Source organism: Trachemys scripta, chromosome 10 (genome assembly GCF_013100865.1).
Source record: "Trachemys scripta elegans isolate TJP31775 chromosome 10, CAS_Tse_1.0, whole genome shotgun sequence".
Lineage (NCBI taxonomy): Eukaryota > Metazoa > Chordata > Testudines > Emydidae > Trachemys > Trachemys scripta.
In genome coordinates this window covers 83363138-83381400 of record NC_048307.1, presented here as the reverse complement: position 1 = coordinate 83381400, position 18263 = coordinate 83363138, and the positions used below count along the sequence as shown (strand labels likewise).

At 40.1% G+C, this 18263-nt stretch overlaps 1 protein-coding gene across 4 annotated transcripts in view; it reads left to right on the top strand.

Moving 5' to 3' along the window:
• MORF4L1 (mortality factor 4 like 1) overlaps positions 1-14510 on the top strand; it is a 43287-nt gene extending 28777 nt beyond the window's left edge. For all 4 annotated transcript variants that reach the window (XM_034783707.1, XM_034783705.1, XM_034783706.1 and 1 more), the window contains 7 exons: positions 1900-1925; positions 2582-2670; positions 3760-3861; positions 6949-7037; positions 9808-9980; positions 10326-10410; positions 13812-14510. In XM_034783707.1, the coding sequence (XP_034639598.1) occupies positions 1900-1925; positions 2582-2670; positions 3760-3861; positions 6949-7037; positions 9808-9980; positions 10326-10410; positions 13812-13896 (649 nt within the window). In that variant the 3' untranslated portion in view covers positions 13897-14510. The remainder of the gene's footprint in view (positions 1-1899; positions 1926-2581; positions 2671-3759; positions 3862-6948; positions 7038-9807; positions 9981-10325; positions 10411-13811) is intronic.
• Positions 14511-18263: the final 3753 nt, after the last annotated feature.

Sequence of the window (18263 nt, the reverse complement as noted above, 5' to 3'; positions counted from 1 at the left end):
CCCTGACAGTTAGGAACTTTTTCCTAATGTCCAACCTAGACCTCCCTTGCTGCAGTTTAAACCCATTGTTTCTGGTTCTATCCTTAGAGGCTAAGGTGAACAAGTTCTCTCCCTCCTCCTTATGACACCCTTTTAGATACCTGAAAACTGCTATCATGTCCCCTCTCAGTCTTCTCTTTTCCAAACTAAACAAACCCAGTTCTTTCAGCCTTCCTTCATAGGTCATGTTCTCAAGACCTTTAATCATTCTTGTTGCTCTTCTTTGGACCCTTTCCAATTTCTCCACATCTTTTTTAAAATGCGGCGCCCAGAACTGGACACAATACTCCAGCTGAGGCCTAACCAGAGCAGAGTAGAGCGGAAGAATGACTTCTCGTGTCTTGCTCACAACACACCTGTTAATGCATCCTTGGACCGATCCTATTCAACTTATTCATAAATGATCTGGAGAAAGGGGTAAACAGTGAGGTGGCAAAGTTTGCAGATGATACTAAACTGCTCAAGATAGTTCAGACCAAAGCAGACTGTGAAGAACTTCAAAAAGATCTCACAAAACTAAGTGATTGGGCAACAAAATGGCAAATGAAATTTCATGTGGATAAATGTAAAGTAATGCACATTAGAAAAAATAACCCCAAGTATACATACAATATGATGGGGGCTGATTTAGCTACAAGTCAGGAAAAAGATCTTGGAGTCATCGTGGATAGTTCTCTGAAAATGTCCACGCAGTGTGCAGAGGCGGTCAAAAAAGCAAACAGGATGTTAGGAATCATTAAAAAGGGGATAGAAAATAAGACTGAGACTATATTATTGCCCTTATATAAATCGATGGTACGCCCTCATCTCGAATACTGCGTACAGATGTGGTCTCATCTCAAAAAAGATATACTGGCACTAGAAAAGGTTCAGAAAAGGGCAACTAAAATGATTAAGGGTTTGGAACGGGTCCCATATGAGGAGAGATTAAAGAGGCTAGGACTCTTCAGCTTGGAAAAGAGGAGACTAAGGGGGGATATGATAGAGGTATATAAAATCATGAGTGATGTGGAGAAGGTGGATAAGGAAAAGTTATTTACTTATTCCCATAATACAAGAACTAGGGGTCATCAAATGAAATTAATAGGCAGCAGGTTTAAAACAAATAAAAGGAAGTTCTTCTTCACGCAGCGCACAGTCAACTTGTGGAACTCCTTACCTGAGAAGGTTGTGAAGGCTAGGACTATAACAGAGTTTAAAAGAGAACTGGATAAATTCATGGTGGTTAAGTCCATTAATGGCTATTAGCCAAGATGGGTAAGGAATGGTGTCCCTAGCCTCTGTCTATCAGAGGGTGGAGATGGATGGCAGGAGAGAGATCACTTGATCGTTGCCTGTTAGGTTCACTCCCTCTGAGGCGCCTGGCATTGGCCACTGTCAGTAGACAGGATACTGGGCTAGATGGACCTTTGGTCTGACCCGGTACAGCCTTTATGTTCTTACGTACTTTTATACTACCATTCCAATCAAAACAGTCTTGTAAATGTTTTATTAAATGGAAAAAGCTGGCATAGGATTAACTATGGTGCTAAGAGCATACCACCAATAGCTTTTATCAGTTTAGAATTTGTTGCCATTAGCCTCATTGGTTGTACCTTTATATTTATATTGGAGAAAGTAAATGACAGTGCCTTAGTGACAACCTCTACCTTCCTTTATTTTGTTAGTTTCTTCTTGCTATATAGTCAAGTGGGTTGGTGGGCTTTTGTTCGTTGTCCTGGGTTTACTGGCTCAAGTTGCCTCTTGACTAACTTTTTAAATACTTTTTAGAGATCTTTGTGTATAGGTGTCCCCAAAAATTCAGACTTATTTCTGTTGGTACCTTAAGACTTGAAATAATGTGTGTTTCCATTTTTGCAGGAAAACAAAAAAGAACAAACAGAAAAGTAAGCATATTTTTATTCATAAGTTATAGTTCATTCAGTACATAATGGAAGATCTACTGGAACAGATACTCATCTGATGTAAATTGCTATAGTTCTAATTAAAGTGGGGCTATGATCATTTACTTGGTTGACGATCTGCCCAACTAAGTTTATGAAGTAACTTTTGTTTCAGATTTTAGGCTGTTAACCAGGTGGAAGCATTAAAAACATACAAATGGAAATGTCTGTCAGGGTCGAGACTGCTTACAAATTAAAAACCACACCAAGTGTTTGCATATACCAGTTCTGCAGTAGAATCGTTCTTTCTTAGATTACACAGGTGTTGGGTACTCTTTCTTTTAGCATGGAATATTGTGCAGGCTCAGATGCTGTAATATAGTGGGGACGTGAAGACAAGAGTGGGTCTGCAATAGGACATATATTGCATTGCAACCTGCAATCTTGGTGTCCAAGTTATCAATGTAGGGGATGTTTCAGGAGGGGAAATGATTTTTTTTTTTTTTTTTTTAATTGAAAAGAATGAATTCATCTGCAGTTTGAGACCTGCGTATAGTCAAACAAGTCCTTTAGTGAAAATGTCAGTAGGAAAAACTATCATTAGTGTGGATATAAAATGCATCTACAAACAAAAGAATAGCTGTTTTTTGTTTGTGTAGCTCCTGGAATTGGGGAAGGCAGCAGTACCAGCGAGACTCCCCAGCCTCCTAGGAAGAAAAGGGCTCGAGTGGATCCCACGGTTGAAAGTGTATGTATTTTAACTCTGTAGTAACTCTCCATTTAGCTGCAACAGATTGAATGGTTTATCTTGATAGTTATATTTCAATCTTGGTTACTGTTTTTTAAAAAAAGTTCCTATTGAAATCTGCAGCTTTGATCTGCTTTATCTTTTTGGTCACAAATGCATGACAAGTATGTCCAGTAATTTGAGCAGGGGAAAAATATTCCGAATAATGTATTTACGTGAGTTAGCTTCCTATCCCTGTTTAATACAGAATTTCCAGACCTAGCACTCCAAGCTATCATTGTGCTTTTGGTAAAAAAGATAAGTATATGGAGGAAAATGCTACCAGTTAACATGCTATAGTTGTGAGCAGCTTTCAGACTGAAATCTGAGAGCTTTGAGTTCGTTCTTTCCATCTCAAAGTACTGCTTTAGTTGATGCATCATCTTAAGTATTTCAGAGATAAAGGAATAGTTCGTAAGTGCCAAAGCTGCAAACATCAACAGTTTTATTTAAAAAAAAAAAATCTATTTTCATAAGTTGATATTTAAGTAGTCTTAAATGAAAAACTTTTTTGGTTGGAGGAAAACACTTAGTGTCTAGTCTTTAGATGGTATTCAATAGATCTATCAGACATGTGGGTCTATAGTCAGAGGTGCCATTGAGTCATCAGCACAGTGTGAAGGCATTTGTAACTGAAAGTGAAGTTGCATAGTAATATAACAACTTAAAAACTGGCTTATGATTATCTGTTAGTATTGACTGTTTTCCCTGTTCAACAAAGTGGTGGTGTTAGCATGAATTAACGAATAGGTAATGTAACAAAAGAGAAATAATGCTCCCAAGTACAAACGCTCTACTGGTTTTGTAAGGTTCGTATCTTAAAGTGCTGCTCTAGGGATATCTTTGTCTAACAGCTGAAATACAGTAAAATTCTAGCAAGAGTTGAACTGTCTGTCACTTCATAAGATTCTGAGGTAACAATAGCAGCTGCAGTCTTCTATCTTTTGATAGACTTATGTAATGGCTCAATTTTAGAAAATTGAGACTGTGTGGGTATGATGACCAAAGTAGGATGACTTTTTGTTTTGTTTTGTTTTCTTGATTTTTCAGGAAGAAACATTTATGAACAGAGTTGAAGTAAAGGTAAAAATTCCAGAAGAGCTGAAACCATGGCTTGTTGATGACTGGGATTTGATCACCAGGCAAAAACAGGTAACCCTCACATTGTGAAAATTATCCTTTATCTATAAGCATGTATACTGACTTCAACCGGCAGTTTGGAACTTATGCTCTTTCCAGCTGTGGGACTGTGTTGGTCTATTTTTCAAGGTATACTTGGTATTCTGTCTCCTCGAGGCTTATTTGACTGGGTTGTAGGTACTAGCTGGTTTCTTCCCACGGGTCACCTGTGATGTTCAGCAGAGCTGCATGTTGTTGTCAGGAGCACATCCTGGAGCTTCCTTAAGTCCAGGCAGGCATAAACTAAAATGTCAACTTGCCCTTTTAAACTCATGGTGTTGCCTGTGGTTCTTTGTTGGCCTTTTGATACATACTCACTTTAGCTGGTAGAAAAAGCTGGTCCATAACATTTTATATAGACATTGACATGTTCCATATCCTCGTCAGTGATTTAGATAGTGGCATAGAGAGTACACCTACAAAGTTTCTGGATGATACCAAGCTGGGAGGGGTTGCAAGTGCTTTGGAGGACAGGATTAAAATTCAAAACTGGAGAAATGGTCTGAAGTAAATAGGATGAAATTCAATAAGGACAAATGCAAAGTACTCCACTTAGAAAGGATCTGGGGGTCATAGTGGACCACAAGCTAAATACGAGTCAACAGTGTAACACTGTTGCAAAAAAAGTGAACATCATTCTGGGATGTATAAGCAGGAGTGTTGTAAGCAAGACACGAAGTAATTTTTCCACTCTACTCCGCTGGTTAGGCCTCAACTGGAGTATTGTGTCCAGTTCTGGGCACCACATTTCAGGAAAGATGTGGACAAAGTGGAGAATGAGCAGAGAAGAGCAACAAAAATGATGAAAGGTCTAGAAAACATGACCTATGAGGAAAGATTGGAAAAAATTGGGTTTGTTTAGTCTGGAAAAGAGAAGACTGAGAGGGGACTAGACGGTCGTTACAAGGAGGAGGGGGAAGAATTGCTCTCCTTAACTTCTGAGGATAGGACAAGAAGCAATGGGCTTAAATTGCAGCAAGAGGTTTAGGTTGGACATTAGGAAAAACTTCCTAATTGTCAGGCTAGTTAAGCACTGGAATAGTTAAGCTTAGGAAGGTTGTGGAATCTCCATCATTGGAGGTTAAGAACAGGTTAGACAAACACCTGTCGGGGATGGTCTAGTAGTTACTTTGTCCTGCCATGGGTGCTGGGGACTGTTTCCAGTCCTACGCTTCTATGATTAACCTTCAGGCTAGGAAAGGAGTTGAGAGAATGCCAAAGCCTAGAGTGGATCTTGAACTTGGGTCTGCAGGGCTCCTGGTGGGCAGCTCATACTCCAGCCCTCCACCTGACAGCTTACCGGCATCAGCTAGAACTGGGACTCCTTGAAGCCCCGCTCAGATAGGGCGCTCCAGCCTGGGCCTGGGTGGTGAAACACAGGCGCTCCTCCATTGGATTGCTTTCCCCCTATTTGAGCCAGAAGGAAGAACAGCAAGTAGTCTTCTGTATAACTGAGCCCCACCCTGCTCTGGACTGCTCACCCAGCACTACCTGCTTGTTTCCTGGTTTCCTGACTCTGCTTGATTCCTAGTATCTGACTCAAGGTTCCTGATCTTCTGGTTCGGAGCCCTGGGTGACATGGGGACCCAGCACTCTGCCCATGGCTAACCACTAGGCTGCCTACACCTAGGTCCTGACAGTCAGTTTTTATGCAAGCATGATGTGGTTTAAAAACAAAACAAAAAACTTTACAAGTTGCACTGAGGCTCTGTGAAAATTGTTTTTTGTGTAGTTGTATATGTTCCTATCTCCTTCTGCTTTCCTGCATGATTTGAATCCAAAACAAGGCTTCTTGCTAGTTAATTAAACTGTGCTTGTCCTGCTTCTGTAATAAACTAAAATGCAATTCTCTCTTCAATTAAAAACCTTAATGAATTGTTGTAGATCATAGGTTGGTTTTTTGTTTTTTGTTTTTTTTTTTCCTGGAATCTTCATGCAAGCAATCCTCCCCATCCCCCATTTGAAGCCTGTAAGAGTCTACCACAACTACTTAAAAATGTGATCTTTTAAAAGCAAGAGATCAGTAGCCATGACTTGAGTCTGACATAAGGCTGTGGACGCTTTCCCATGCAACTCTGCAAATGTACTTCAGTAGTGGTATTCAGTACAGTACTTATTCCAGTTCTGGGAACATCCATTTCTGAATCTCCTCAGACTGGAATGCTCTTGTGAAAGGAATTGAATCATTGAATCCAGATGTGACCAAAGATTTGTATTTGAGCTCATGTTTCAAAAGTGTAAAGCAAGTATATTAATATACAGTTTAATTATGGCTTGTGTATATATAATGGTTTCTACATTCAGTGTTAAACATAGAAGCTAAAATCCTTAATGGCCCATGCATTTGAATAATATTAATCAACTCCTCTGCTTCTTTGTGATGCCCTCTTTAGCTAGACATTCCACCTGCAGGCATTACAACTTACAAACATACAAGGTATGATCAGTGGTGTCTGAAATACGTCTGCAAGCAGATCTTGTCAGAGAGTGAACAAGAAATGATGAGCCCTTGATATCTGTAGGGAGCTAAGAGAAGAATCTGGACTCTTCATGTGTGTAATGCAATGCAATGCTGTCGGCTATTAGATTTAGGACAGAATACTTTATTTAAGATAAATTTTAAAGTAGTGGGCAAGGTTTGATGCATAAAGATATTGTGGTGCTCCATCTTGTCCCTGGATGGGAGGAGTTCTGTAATTCCCACCTATATCAGCTAGACCACATAGGGATTTGTTTGCTGGGGCTCTAGAATTCATTGCTGCATATTATAGATTCTGAGGAGCTCTGCTTAGTCAAACAGTAAAATATTGCTTTTGAAAAGCAGACAACATGCGAAAAGAGAAGGGGCAAACATGATGGAATGGTTAGCTGTGATTTAATACCTTCATGGTCAAGTAAAATCCTAGTTACAAATTCTCTTACCAGCTGAATGTTGTAGAAAAATTCTTTTCTACAAAGCTCCTCGTTGTATTTGTCAGTACTTTGAAACTAGTATGCAGACACATTCTGCAGGTGAGACTATTTGCATTAATCAGTCTATTTATTCTTTGATTTTCATAGCTCTTTTATCTTCCTGCCAAGAAGAACGTTGACTCCATTTTAGAGGATTACGCAAGCTACAAGAAATCACGAGGAAACACTGATAATAAGTAAGTAATGGCATTTTAAAAGGCATGTCTTAGCCATTACAATGGCTTTCTGCTGTTGACTGTTGGACTGTCCCAGCCCTCCTTCTTGGATGGGCACCACTTCTTTGTAAATGGACCACAATCCTGGGCCCAGTTTGGCACAGGAATTTCTTAACCACAGACATTGACTGTGGAGCAGCATTAGCATGTTAGATCATTCTTTGGAAAACCGCAAACCCTTGAACGCAATCCACCCGGTTTGATCTCCCTGCTCTTGTCAGCCTTGCGTTTGTTCAGCATCCTTAAGCAAGGTAGACCACCCTTGCTGCCTTCCTCTTTCCATCTCAGTCTTCTGGTATCTGGTGGTGGATGGCTTCCCCCTCAGACCCAGCCTTAGTCTCTCATCTGTGGTCAAACTGCAGCTCTCCAGCTATGGGCTTAGACCAAGAAGTTCCAGCCCCATCCTTTTAGATTTGGGTAGAGTCAAGTCAGTTGCGCCTCCTGGTTGCAAATCCAGAACACTGCAGCAGAGAGTTAATCCAAGTTGGTGGTTCTCTGAGTCTCCTTTATAATCATTCACCTGTGTGACCAGTCCCTAGCCCAGAAGGAATGTTCTAATCCCCAAATGAAGGCTAACACAAAGTGAAAGTAACTGACGGTTACAATTAAAACGAAGGCTGAAAAACAACCTGGAGTTCAGTTTATCCAAACATCTCCCAATCTCACAGCGACCACAGAAATTGTTCAAGTACTAAACTACCATTTGTATTTAAGTGCAAATCAAGAACTGAACCTGAATAAATAACTTCTGTGCTACCAAAGTGTCAGGCTGGAATTTTCAAAGAAGCCTGAAGTGTAAATGTACCTGCTTGTTTCTCTCTCCTTCTATTGGTATATGTCACACAAGGTCCAGTTGCTAAAAATGCTGTTCATAAAGGGGACTAATCTTGTGCTGCTGTATATGCCAAAATCTAGGTTGACACTTTTTTTGAAAACTGGGCTCGCATATCTTTATGTATAATCAGTTGTTATTGTTGGAGTGGCTCTGAGTATAGCTAAGGGTGATTAGTGTCACCCTTATAACACCCTGTTTCACTTTGCCCCCTGTGTGCACACAATACACTGTTTAAGTTTCCTGCAAGACCCTAGCTTACACTTCGGGACTTCTGAGTGCTTAATTGTGCAATCTTAATAGTTTTAACTTAGTTCTCTCTTAGTGGATTTGTCTAGGGCTGGGCACAGCTGGAATGCTCTTTCATGCACTTTGAGGGGTGCGGGGGAGGGGAAGGCCTTCTAAGAAGCTGTCCAGTATCTTACCCTCTTCATTGTGCATCTTGTAAGGGCTCCTGCAGGATCCTCCTCCCAGATCCAGGCCCTGATCCAATGTCCATTGAAATAAACACCCATGTGACATCAGTGGGAATAGAAACACAGGGATTAGAACTGGGGTCCATCTAGTCTAGTATCCTGTCTCCCACAGCGGCCAGTACCAGATGCTTTAGGGGAAGATACGAAGAAATCTTGCAGCATGCAGATGAGAGATCATGTACCCTCCGTGAAGTTCTTACCTTAATCACTAAAAGAGATTGGTTTAAGACTTGAAAGGTTTTTTTGTTGGTATTAACTACTAGAATGCTGGGTGTGCTTGTATTCCAAGTGAATGGTCCAGTCCCTTTGCCTCCATTACATCATGAGGCAATGAATTTGTCTAATTAAATTGCACAAAAGTGTTCCCTTTTATCAGCTTTGAGTTTGCCATCTTTCAGTTTCATCAAATGCCCTTTTGTGTTTTGAGATTGGGAGCTTCAGTTTTTCTTATCTCCCTCTTCTATGCCATTCATTGTATATAGTTCTGTCACATTCCCTCGGTCCTTCAATCTCCTCAATGAGTCTTCCACCTTCCTAATTGTTCTCCTTATCCTTCTCTGAAAACGCCTTTAATTCTACAATATCGTTTTTGAGATTGGGTGACTAGTGTTCCAGATGAGGATGAAACACTGATTTATATCATGGCATCCTGTTCATGATCTGTCCTGACATCTTGTTTGGGTATTATATCAGACTTCTTGCAAAATGTCTGGAGAATAGCTTGGTTTAATGGATTTGCTATGGCAAATGAACCCTGTGGAAATAAAAATAATTTGAGTGGAAGAGAATTTTTTCTCCAAATGGTGCATCTTTTTTTCCTTCCTTACTCCTATGCAGAGCACAGCACTTTCCCCACATGTTAAATGTTATCTGTTCGATGTGAAAGGCTTATGTTCTTTGCTGATATTACAGAAGTCTAAAGTTAAAAGCAGTAACCCCAACATTTTGGGGAAGGAGTTGGAATAGTGTCAGGGAGCGGGTGGAGTGGGGGTGGGGCCAGGGGCAGAGAAGCGGTCGAGCACCCACCGGCGGGAGCAGAAGTCGGCGTCTATGATGTGTGTGGCATAGAACTGACAGGTGCATCTTCCAAGACTTTAAGAAATTGCATTTTCATCTTGCTTTGAATGTGCCGCTTTAGACATGCGTTTGGATAAGTATCCCGTTCAGGTGGGAAGGCAGACAGTTTGCTTTCAGTTACTTTTTCTTAGAACCAAGTTGACTTAAAGCATGTCTTCATGTAGAGCCAGAATACCCCATTTTTAAAAAGCGGAACCACTAGAACTATGCATTTGTTTCTCTGGGCCATCTCTTATGAATATTGGCTCTTCAGAGTTCTAAACTACCCCAGGAAACCACAGCCCTGGTGGTTGCTTTTGTTTTTATTTACATTTTTAATATTTCACATTTCCTTTCTGTGTGCCAGAGAATATGCTGTTAATGAAGTTGTTGCTGGAATAAAAGAGTACTTCAATGTAATGTTGGGGACTCAACTGCTGTACAAATTTGAGAGGCCACAGTATGCTGAAATCTTAGCAGATCATCCTGATGCGCCTATGTCACAAGTCTATGGTGCACCACACCTACTACGATTATTTGGTAAGTTTGGCATCTTGAGTCTACCATAAAAGGGGACAAATGGTTATATTGCTCCAGCTTCTTCTCTGTCTTGTTAATAATTGGAATAAGACACTGAATCAGAGTAAAATGTCTAAACAAATGACTCACATGACTATCCTTGGGTCATTTGTATGAAATGTTCAAAACCACAAATCACCTACTCAGAATGGAAGTTTTTAAAACGTAGTTGTTTAGAAAAGTTTGCGTAGGTAAGAATGGGAGTCTGAAGTTAGTGATCATGTCCTATGGATCTTGGGCTTGTACTCATGTATGGTTAAAGTTGTCATGAAAAACAATGTCAAATATATGCTTTTCTTAAAACAGTACGAATTGGAGCTATGCTTGCCTACACCCCTCTTGATGAGAAGAGCCTGGCTTTGTTGTTAAACTACTTGCATGATTTCTTGAAGTAAGTTCAGCATTTCATCTTTGTGTGTTGAAGGTTTTTTAAAAACACTAAAGCCCTGATCCTGCAAACACTTATTTATATGCTTAATGTTTAGCATGTGTTTGTTTATACGACTGTGACCCAATGCTTTTTTATTCTAATTTTTTGGATAGTATTTTGATATTGACAGTGTCAGTTAATCTGCAACACTAATCCAGAGCAAGCCCCTTGGTCTCTTGACAGCCTTTCTTCCAGTTTTGTGGTGGTGGTCAGTTCTGCATAGTTAGTATTACAACCGAGTGTGCATTTTACTGAAGAGTAACTTGTTGAAGACTTCAAGTTTCAGGACCTAGATTTACCTAAAGCAGCATAAATTTTTCTGAACTAACTAAACAAACTGAAAAAAGGTGCTTGGTTAATATTTCAGTTAGTCATCCCTTCGTAGCAACAGAGTTGGTACGAGAGGTCTTCTACTAGAAATTGCTCTGGCATGCTTTGTCTTGACATACTACACAATTGTTCCTGATTATAGAGAAATGTGTATTTCCATTGAAGGCACATAACAAAGGTGAAATGCATGGGTTTTTGCAGTTGAGTTTGGGACTGTGGTGGGCCCGCTGTGCACCCCTGACTATTCCCCCCCCCCCCCCCCCCCCCTCCTTTCCCGGGGCCCAACCCCCCCCCCAAAAAGAAGCAACAAGCTATAAGCAAAAAACTAGCCAGCAATCAACTCACAAGACAGTTAAGCCAAAAACAAATGTCGTGGTGTTGGCACCCAGTTTCTTTGTTTTTGTTTTTTTCCCATGGGTTTGGCATGTCTGATCTGAAGTACACTGCAATTTAAAAGGAAAGGAATCAAACAAACCATTTGGGTAGAAAAAAGATCCAGTTTTGTTCTTGCGTGTGCTGCTGCAAACTGCTAAATCAGAGCAATTCCATCAGGCGTTTCAAAACCTGTCCTCTATTATTGCCTTAATGAAAAACATCTTTACATTTTTTGCATCTTTATATTTTAGTCAAGTGTGTAGAAGCCCCAATCAAGATTGACACCTAATTCTACATACATGCAATAAGAGACAGTCCCTGCCCTGAAAAGCTTATCCAAGTCCATGGTCCAGACATAAGTGGAGGGAGGAGCATATTCCCCATTTTACAGACTGGGAATAGAGGGCAAAAGATGTTAACAAAGTCTCTGTCTGTGGCAGAGCTGGGAGCTAATCCCAGTCAAGTAGCTGAGCTATGAGTCCGTCTTTCAGCTCATCGAAAGGCCAAGCTTAAGCCATTTGTTTCTTGATGCGTTTTAGAACTTGTTGATCTGCCTTTCCTGAAATACATGCAAGGCAACAGACTGTTTGCAACGCCGTCCCATTTGTTCAATAGCACTTCGAGGCACTTAAGTCAGTTAGATGCTTTTTAATGTTTTACTCTATCTTACTATAGGACTTAAATGTGAAATCTAAAAGTGGAAAGTTGATCTGCTGTAATGGAGTTAGAAGTTCATGCTCTGTTAGTGGAGGAACTGACTACTCTAAAGAATCCGAGTCCTCTACAGTTTAGAAACTTGTAATCTGATTTTAAATTTTAATGTATGAAAGAATCCTCTGCAGCTCTCAAATTTAAGAGGACTTCCTCTAGTTATGGCTTATGCTTTAGAACTCTGGATGCATGGTTAATTCTCCAGTTGTCATTGGTCTCACATTTATGCTTATAATCCCCAGTAAATGCACAAGCACAATTGTCATACTTTCCAGTATGGCAGGGAAATGTCAGGCAGTGTCAGTCTTGTAGGCAATTTAAATACATAATGTTTGAAATTGCTTGGCCTTGTGCATTAACACTCCAGAGGCATACCATCATTTTCTCACTATGCGCTAACTACCTGCTTTTATTTTTATATATAATGCCTTTTTACCACCACATTCTGTTGCTTTCTCTTTATTCCTTCAATAAAGCAATTATTTCTTTAACACTATATTGTGAAGAATAGAAAACTGACTTAATTTCATAGGTGAAAGACAGGCTAATATAGAAGCCGTTGGTAGCTAATCCATAATGTTTGAAAATGTGTTAATAAATGAAGTGCAGTAGGTGATTAACTTAGTGATCCTCGCAGGAGGCCGTATAGAACCCTAAGAATATCCCCATTTTAAAATGTAAACGCTTGTGGTTAGGGAGGAAACCTGATTCTGCCCTACAAAGAAGGCCTGAGTATCACTGTGCAGCACTCGGTTTGTAGAATGCCATATTTACTGGCCAGTCATCTTCTAGCCCTGGTTATAAATAGGACCCTACCAAATTCATGGTCCATTGTGGTCAATTTCATGGTCATAAGATTTTTAAAAATTGTAAATTTCATGATTTCAGCTATTTAAATCTGAAATGTCAGTGTTGTAATTTGTAGGGATCCTGACCCAAAAGGAGGTCGGGGGGTGTGTGTGTGTGTGTGGGGAGGAGGGGTCACAAGGTCATGGTAGGCGGGTTGTGGTACTGCGACCCTTACTTCTGCGCTACTGCTGGTGGCGGTGCTGCCTTCAGAGCTGGGCAGCTGGAGAGTGGCAGCTGCTGGCTAGGAGCTCAGCTCTGAAGGCAGAGCCACCGCCAGTAGCAATGCAGAAGTAAGGATGGGATGGTATATGGTATTGTGACCCTTACTTCTGCACTGCTGCTGGTGGTGGCGCTGCCTTCAGAGCTGGGCATCTTACCAACAGCCACTGCTCTCTGGCCGCCCAGCTCTCAAGGCAGCACAGAAGTAAGAGTAACAATATCACGACCCCCCTAAAATAACCTTGTGACCTCCCCTGCACTCCCTTTTGGGTCAGGACCCCCAATTTGAGAAACACTGGTCTCCCCCGTGTAATCTGTATCGTATGGGGTAAAAGCACACAAGACCAGATTTCACAGGGGGAGACCAGATTTCAGTCCATGATGTGTTTTTCACAGCTGTGAATTTGGTAGGGCCCTAGATATAAAGCTTCACCTAGCACTTGTTAAGAACCACATTTGTTTGTACAAAACAGTAAGCTACTTTTTACCTGCCTGCTTGAATGACTGGCAGACATCCAGAAAGGACAAACATTTGATAGGAAGCGGAACCTCATAATTCATATTGTATTTCAACCTGTTGGAGGTCTTGTGGCAACACTTGGCTGTAGTCAAATTTGTTTGACAGTATTTCACTGCTTGAAATTCTGAGTGAGGCACTCTGTAGGATTTCATGAGTACAATATCTGACACCTATTAAGAATTAAACTGAATATTTCTCTGGGCTGTTCAAAGACTAAGGACAGATTTTCAAGAGCAGATGCTGGAATCCAATTTGAAGCAGTGAAATAACAGTTTGTGTACATTAAAACTTAAGTCTTGATAATGACCTGAGCAACAAGGTATTTTAATTTCTGCATGTGTATATTTTTCTTTCACAGGTATTTAGCAAAGAACGCTTCCACATTGTTTAGTGCCAGTGACTATGAAGTAGCCCCTCCCGAATACCATCGGAAAGCAGTATAAGGCATGCCTCTGTATAGTGAAGTAATACTTGGATCTCTGTGACAGTGCTGTCCATTTCTACATTTTGTTCTTTGTCCTTCCATTGCACATGTCTCTTGCACAGATTATGTAAATTTAAAGTGAATAAAGTGTGTGTTAAAACTGAACTGACATTTGTAAGTTCTAAAGTTTTTTTCTTTTGTTTGTTCTGAAACAGAAGCCTAAAAAGGAGGCTTTGGGAACCCATCAGTGGGATGTAGAAAGAAATGCAATTAGCATATTATTTCGTTGTCTGAGCTCCTTTAAAGTTTATAGGTTCATTGTTTTGACACTAAGCTCTTACCTAACCTGCATTATTGCTTAGTGATGACAAGTGTGCCACAGGGGTTGTGATGACCTAACTTATATGCTACTAATTAGTTTGACTTTCAAGCCCACTCACTTTCTTGGTGTTTGAAGTGTAGCATTTGTTGATCCGTAAATTCATTCCTTGCCTAGAGAGTTGAAGGATTGTGACTTTTGTATTCTAACATAATGGAAAAATGCATTATTGTATCTTGGTGTTCTGAAAATGTTGGTCTTTCAAGGAGCTATTTTACAAGTCTTCAAATAAACTTTTTTTATTTCAAAGATTACCTATTTTGACTTTTTAACTGACCTGTGTCCTGCTTCATCTGTTGGAGCATTTTCACGTGATCTAACACTCAGAAGTCATAAATCGAATCGTGTTGTCCTAGTTAAATCTGCAGTATCCGGAAAAATATTAATATAAAGTGTGAATTTGTGACTTTTTTTTTAGTTGTAGCTTGGAGGTGCTGTTTCTGAGCCTTCTTCAGCATTCCTTTCAGGATAGGATACAGCACTCGGCTACTCCGAACTGCTTTGAATAAAGAAATCAAACTGCATGAAACAGCACTGAAGCTGTAAAAGAGCTCATTAGAAACAGTGTTTTGAAACGGATCAAACACTTCCCGCCCCCCATTCAGGCAGCAGAAACCTGACAGTCACAGGACTGTGACCCTGGACAGATAAAACGTGAAGTAGGACTAGCATTTTTCTCAGTCCCAGTGTGTCTTGTTCAATAAACCCCATTTTCCAGTGGTAAAGAAGCATCAAAAGTCTTTTTTTTTTTTTTCTATTGATGGACTAGATTCCTCCCTCCAGCAGGGAATAATTCAATTCCTGTCTACTGATAAGGCAGTTGCAATATACTTGACTTGTATATCTTTCTAAACTAAATTGGGACAGATTAATAATGCAAACCATGCATGAAGAAACTTGTATATCTACAGTGGCTTTAATCCAGAACTCTTGAATAACCTGGTAGTTCCAGACAAATATGCATGAAGTCGCAGTTGTAGTTTTGCACAACCTATTGCTCTGTCTGTTTTATGTATTTCTCTTAGATAATGTTTAAAAAAGATTTAAAATCTGTTAAATATGTATTGATGTGATTTTTGACTGAGCAGACAAGAGAAACGAAAATTTGTTAGAATAATGTATTCCCAAATGTTCCCTCTTAATTTTGTGTCTGTACCTTTTAATCACAGTATATTCATACGAGGTTGAAACGTGTTAAAGCACGTTACCAAGCACTGATGTTCTAACCAATTAAAATCTGCTCAATAAGTTCAATGGATTTTAGTTACTTCTGAGTTCTAAGCATAGTGACTAGTTGAAGGATATAAATGAGGCATAGCCCCTCGATGGACATCTGCCTTAACATAATTCAATCTTTATAGAAAGGTAGCACCCAAAGCCCCTAATTAGGGTTGATTATCCTGAATTATCACTGCAAATTCAGAATTCCAGTACTTCAGTTCTTAATTATTTTTACAGCCACACAAATGTGCTAAGGACTTCAGTTGTGGGTCTTGACCCAAATATAAGCTTCCAGTCTGGGATCACCTGAAAGGATTTCAGACACTTGCAAGAGAAAATATTGCTGTGGGAGAACTATGCCTATGTAAAGACTTCCATAGGCAGTAGAATTCAGTCTCTCCAGTCTGAAATCATTGACACACCCCATTGGCAAAACTTTTAAAATAAGAACATGGGAAAACATAGCTCCTTCTGGAAAATCTTCAGAATTAAAGCTAGTTTCCTGTCTTAACACCTGACATTGTCATGGCTTCAGTTTGGTTATCCATGTGATCTTAAACTTAATCTGGAACAATAGTAACAAAAAACTTGCAATTCCATGTGTACATCTACCTCTTGTACCTCTGCCTTTCCTCACCCTTCTATAACTTGAAAGTCAGTCTGACAAGGGGACACTCACAAATGTCTGATTATTTAAAAAGCATTTGCTGTTTAAATCTTTAATTGTACAAAAAATAACAAATAACTGAGCAGATATAAAATGCAACTTTCTAGCACAACTGTACAACATGAAACATTTATGATCTCTAGCCTTCGCTACAACTGCTTGCATCCTGAATTCCTTAAAACTTTTTGGTGTTCGTGATAGACTTGGATTCATCCTTCCATTGATGCTGCCTCTTGTGTTTAGATAAGGTAGGGATAACTGTTTTAACCGTACTTTTTTTCATGAGGCTACCTACAGCTGAATTTGAATGTCTAAATGATATTCGTATTTTTCAACAAGTAACAAAAGAGCACATTGTCCATGCATGGTATGTGTAGCTTTCATGGTATGTATTTGCATGTATGGTATTTGCATGGTATGTGTAGCTTTTTAGGTAGACTTTCAACACTGATTTGGCAAATTGACTTGTTTTCACCCAGTTTACAACATTTCCTTCTGTTCTGTCGCAGAAACTTTCTTCTGATGGTATTGGAGTGACCAAATAAGTCCACATTTCAGCAATAAAATCTTTCCTGATGTTACCTCTGCTAATCTCTGTAAACAACTCAGTTTTGTAATGAGCTGAGGGGTGAAAACATTATCACTACTTTCCGGTGATCTTGGAGAAGTCACAAATCAATACACTTCTTGTGAGTTATCTGAAGTACATAACGGCCATATTGGGCCAGACCAATGGTCCATCTAACCCAGTATCTGTTCTCTGGCAGTGGCCCATGCCAGATACTTCAGAGGGAATGAACAGAACCAGGCAATTTATCGAGTGATCCATCCCCTGTTGTCCACTCCCAATTTCTGGCAGTCAAAAATTTAGGGACGCCTGGAGCATAGGGTGGCATCCCTGACCATCTTGGCTAATAGCAATTGGTGGACCTGTCCTTCAGGAACTTCTCTAATTCTCTTTTGAACCCAGTTGTACTTGTGGCCTTCACAACATCCCATGGCAACAAGTTCCATAGGTTGCCTGTACGTTGTGTGAAGAACTACTTTGTTTGGTTTTTAATGCTGCTGGCTATTAATTTCATAAGGTGATCCCCAGTTCTTGTTATGTGAAGGAGTAAATAACACAGTCTCCATACCATTCATTATTTTGTAGACCTCTCATCCCCTCCACCCCCCACCCTTAGCATAAGCGCAGAGTCCGTGGTGGTGGGGCCCAGGGCATTGCAGGGGATTGAGCACCTGGAGGAAGTGGCGCGTGTGGCTCTCATTCATCTCTTTTCTAAGCGGAACAGTCCGTCTTTTTAATCTCTCCTCGTATGGAAGCTGTTCCACACCCCTCATCACTTCTGTTGCCGTTCTTTGTGCCTTTTCCAATTATTATCTTGTGAGATAGGGTGATCAAAACTGCATGCTGTATTCAAGATTTATATAGTGGAATATTTTGTTACTGAATTAATTAGTTATTTACATAAGTGTTAATAGGCACAAGGACACAAACCATCTTGTGATCAGCATTGTAGACATGCTTTATTTCACAAATGATGTTAAAGTGGCATAAGCTTGAGTCTGTCCTAGGTCATTTACGTGGTCACTAGCAAGTAAAGATTGTGCACAATCTCAGCTTTAGTGAAATGATTAGAATTCTGTGTAATGGCATGTTCCGTCCGCCCCCAGCACGCCCAAACTAGAACCCATCCATCCCAACTCTTCTCAACGTAACTGGAATCTCATGATGCTAAAACGTGGAAATGTGGGAATTGTTTACTGCCGCTGAGGGTGTTTCAGCAGAGGGGTTCTAGAACAGGCTGCATGTGCATCTCTCTGTCAATGGAACAAACTTGGTGGAGGATAGCCACAAATCTTTGTATTAACATTTGCTGTTTTGCTACTTTTTAATGTCTAAGGCTTAATCTCTCACAAGAGATTGCATTGTGCTTGGCTTTTCAGCAGGAATCACTCTTCTGGCGTGTGTTCTTTTTAATTTTCTAATTAGCTTTTAACTAACTTTGTTTGAAAGTGGTGAAAATATTAAAGGGCAACTGGGATGACTCTGGTAACTGTCCGCCTAACAGTGATCATGGGCAAGATAATGGGGCAGCTCATACGGGACCTGATGAAT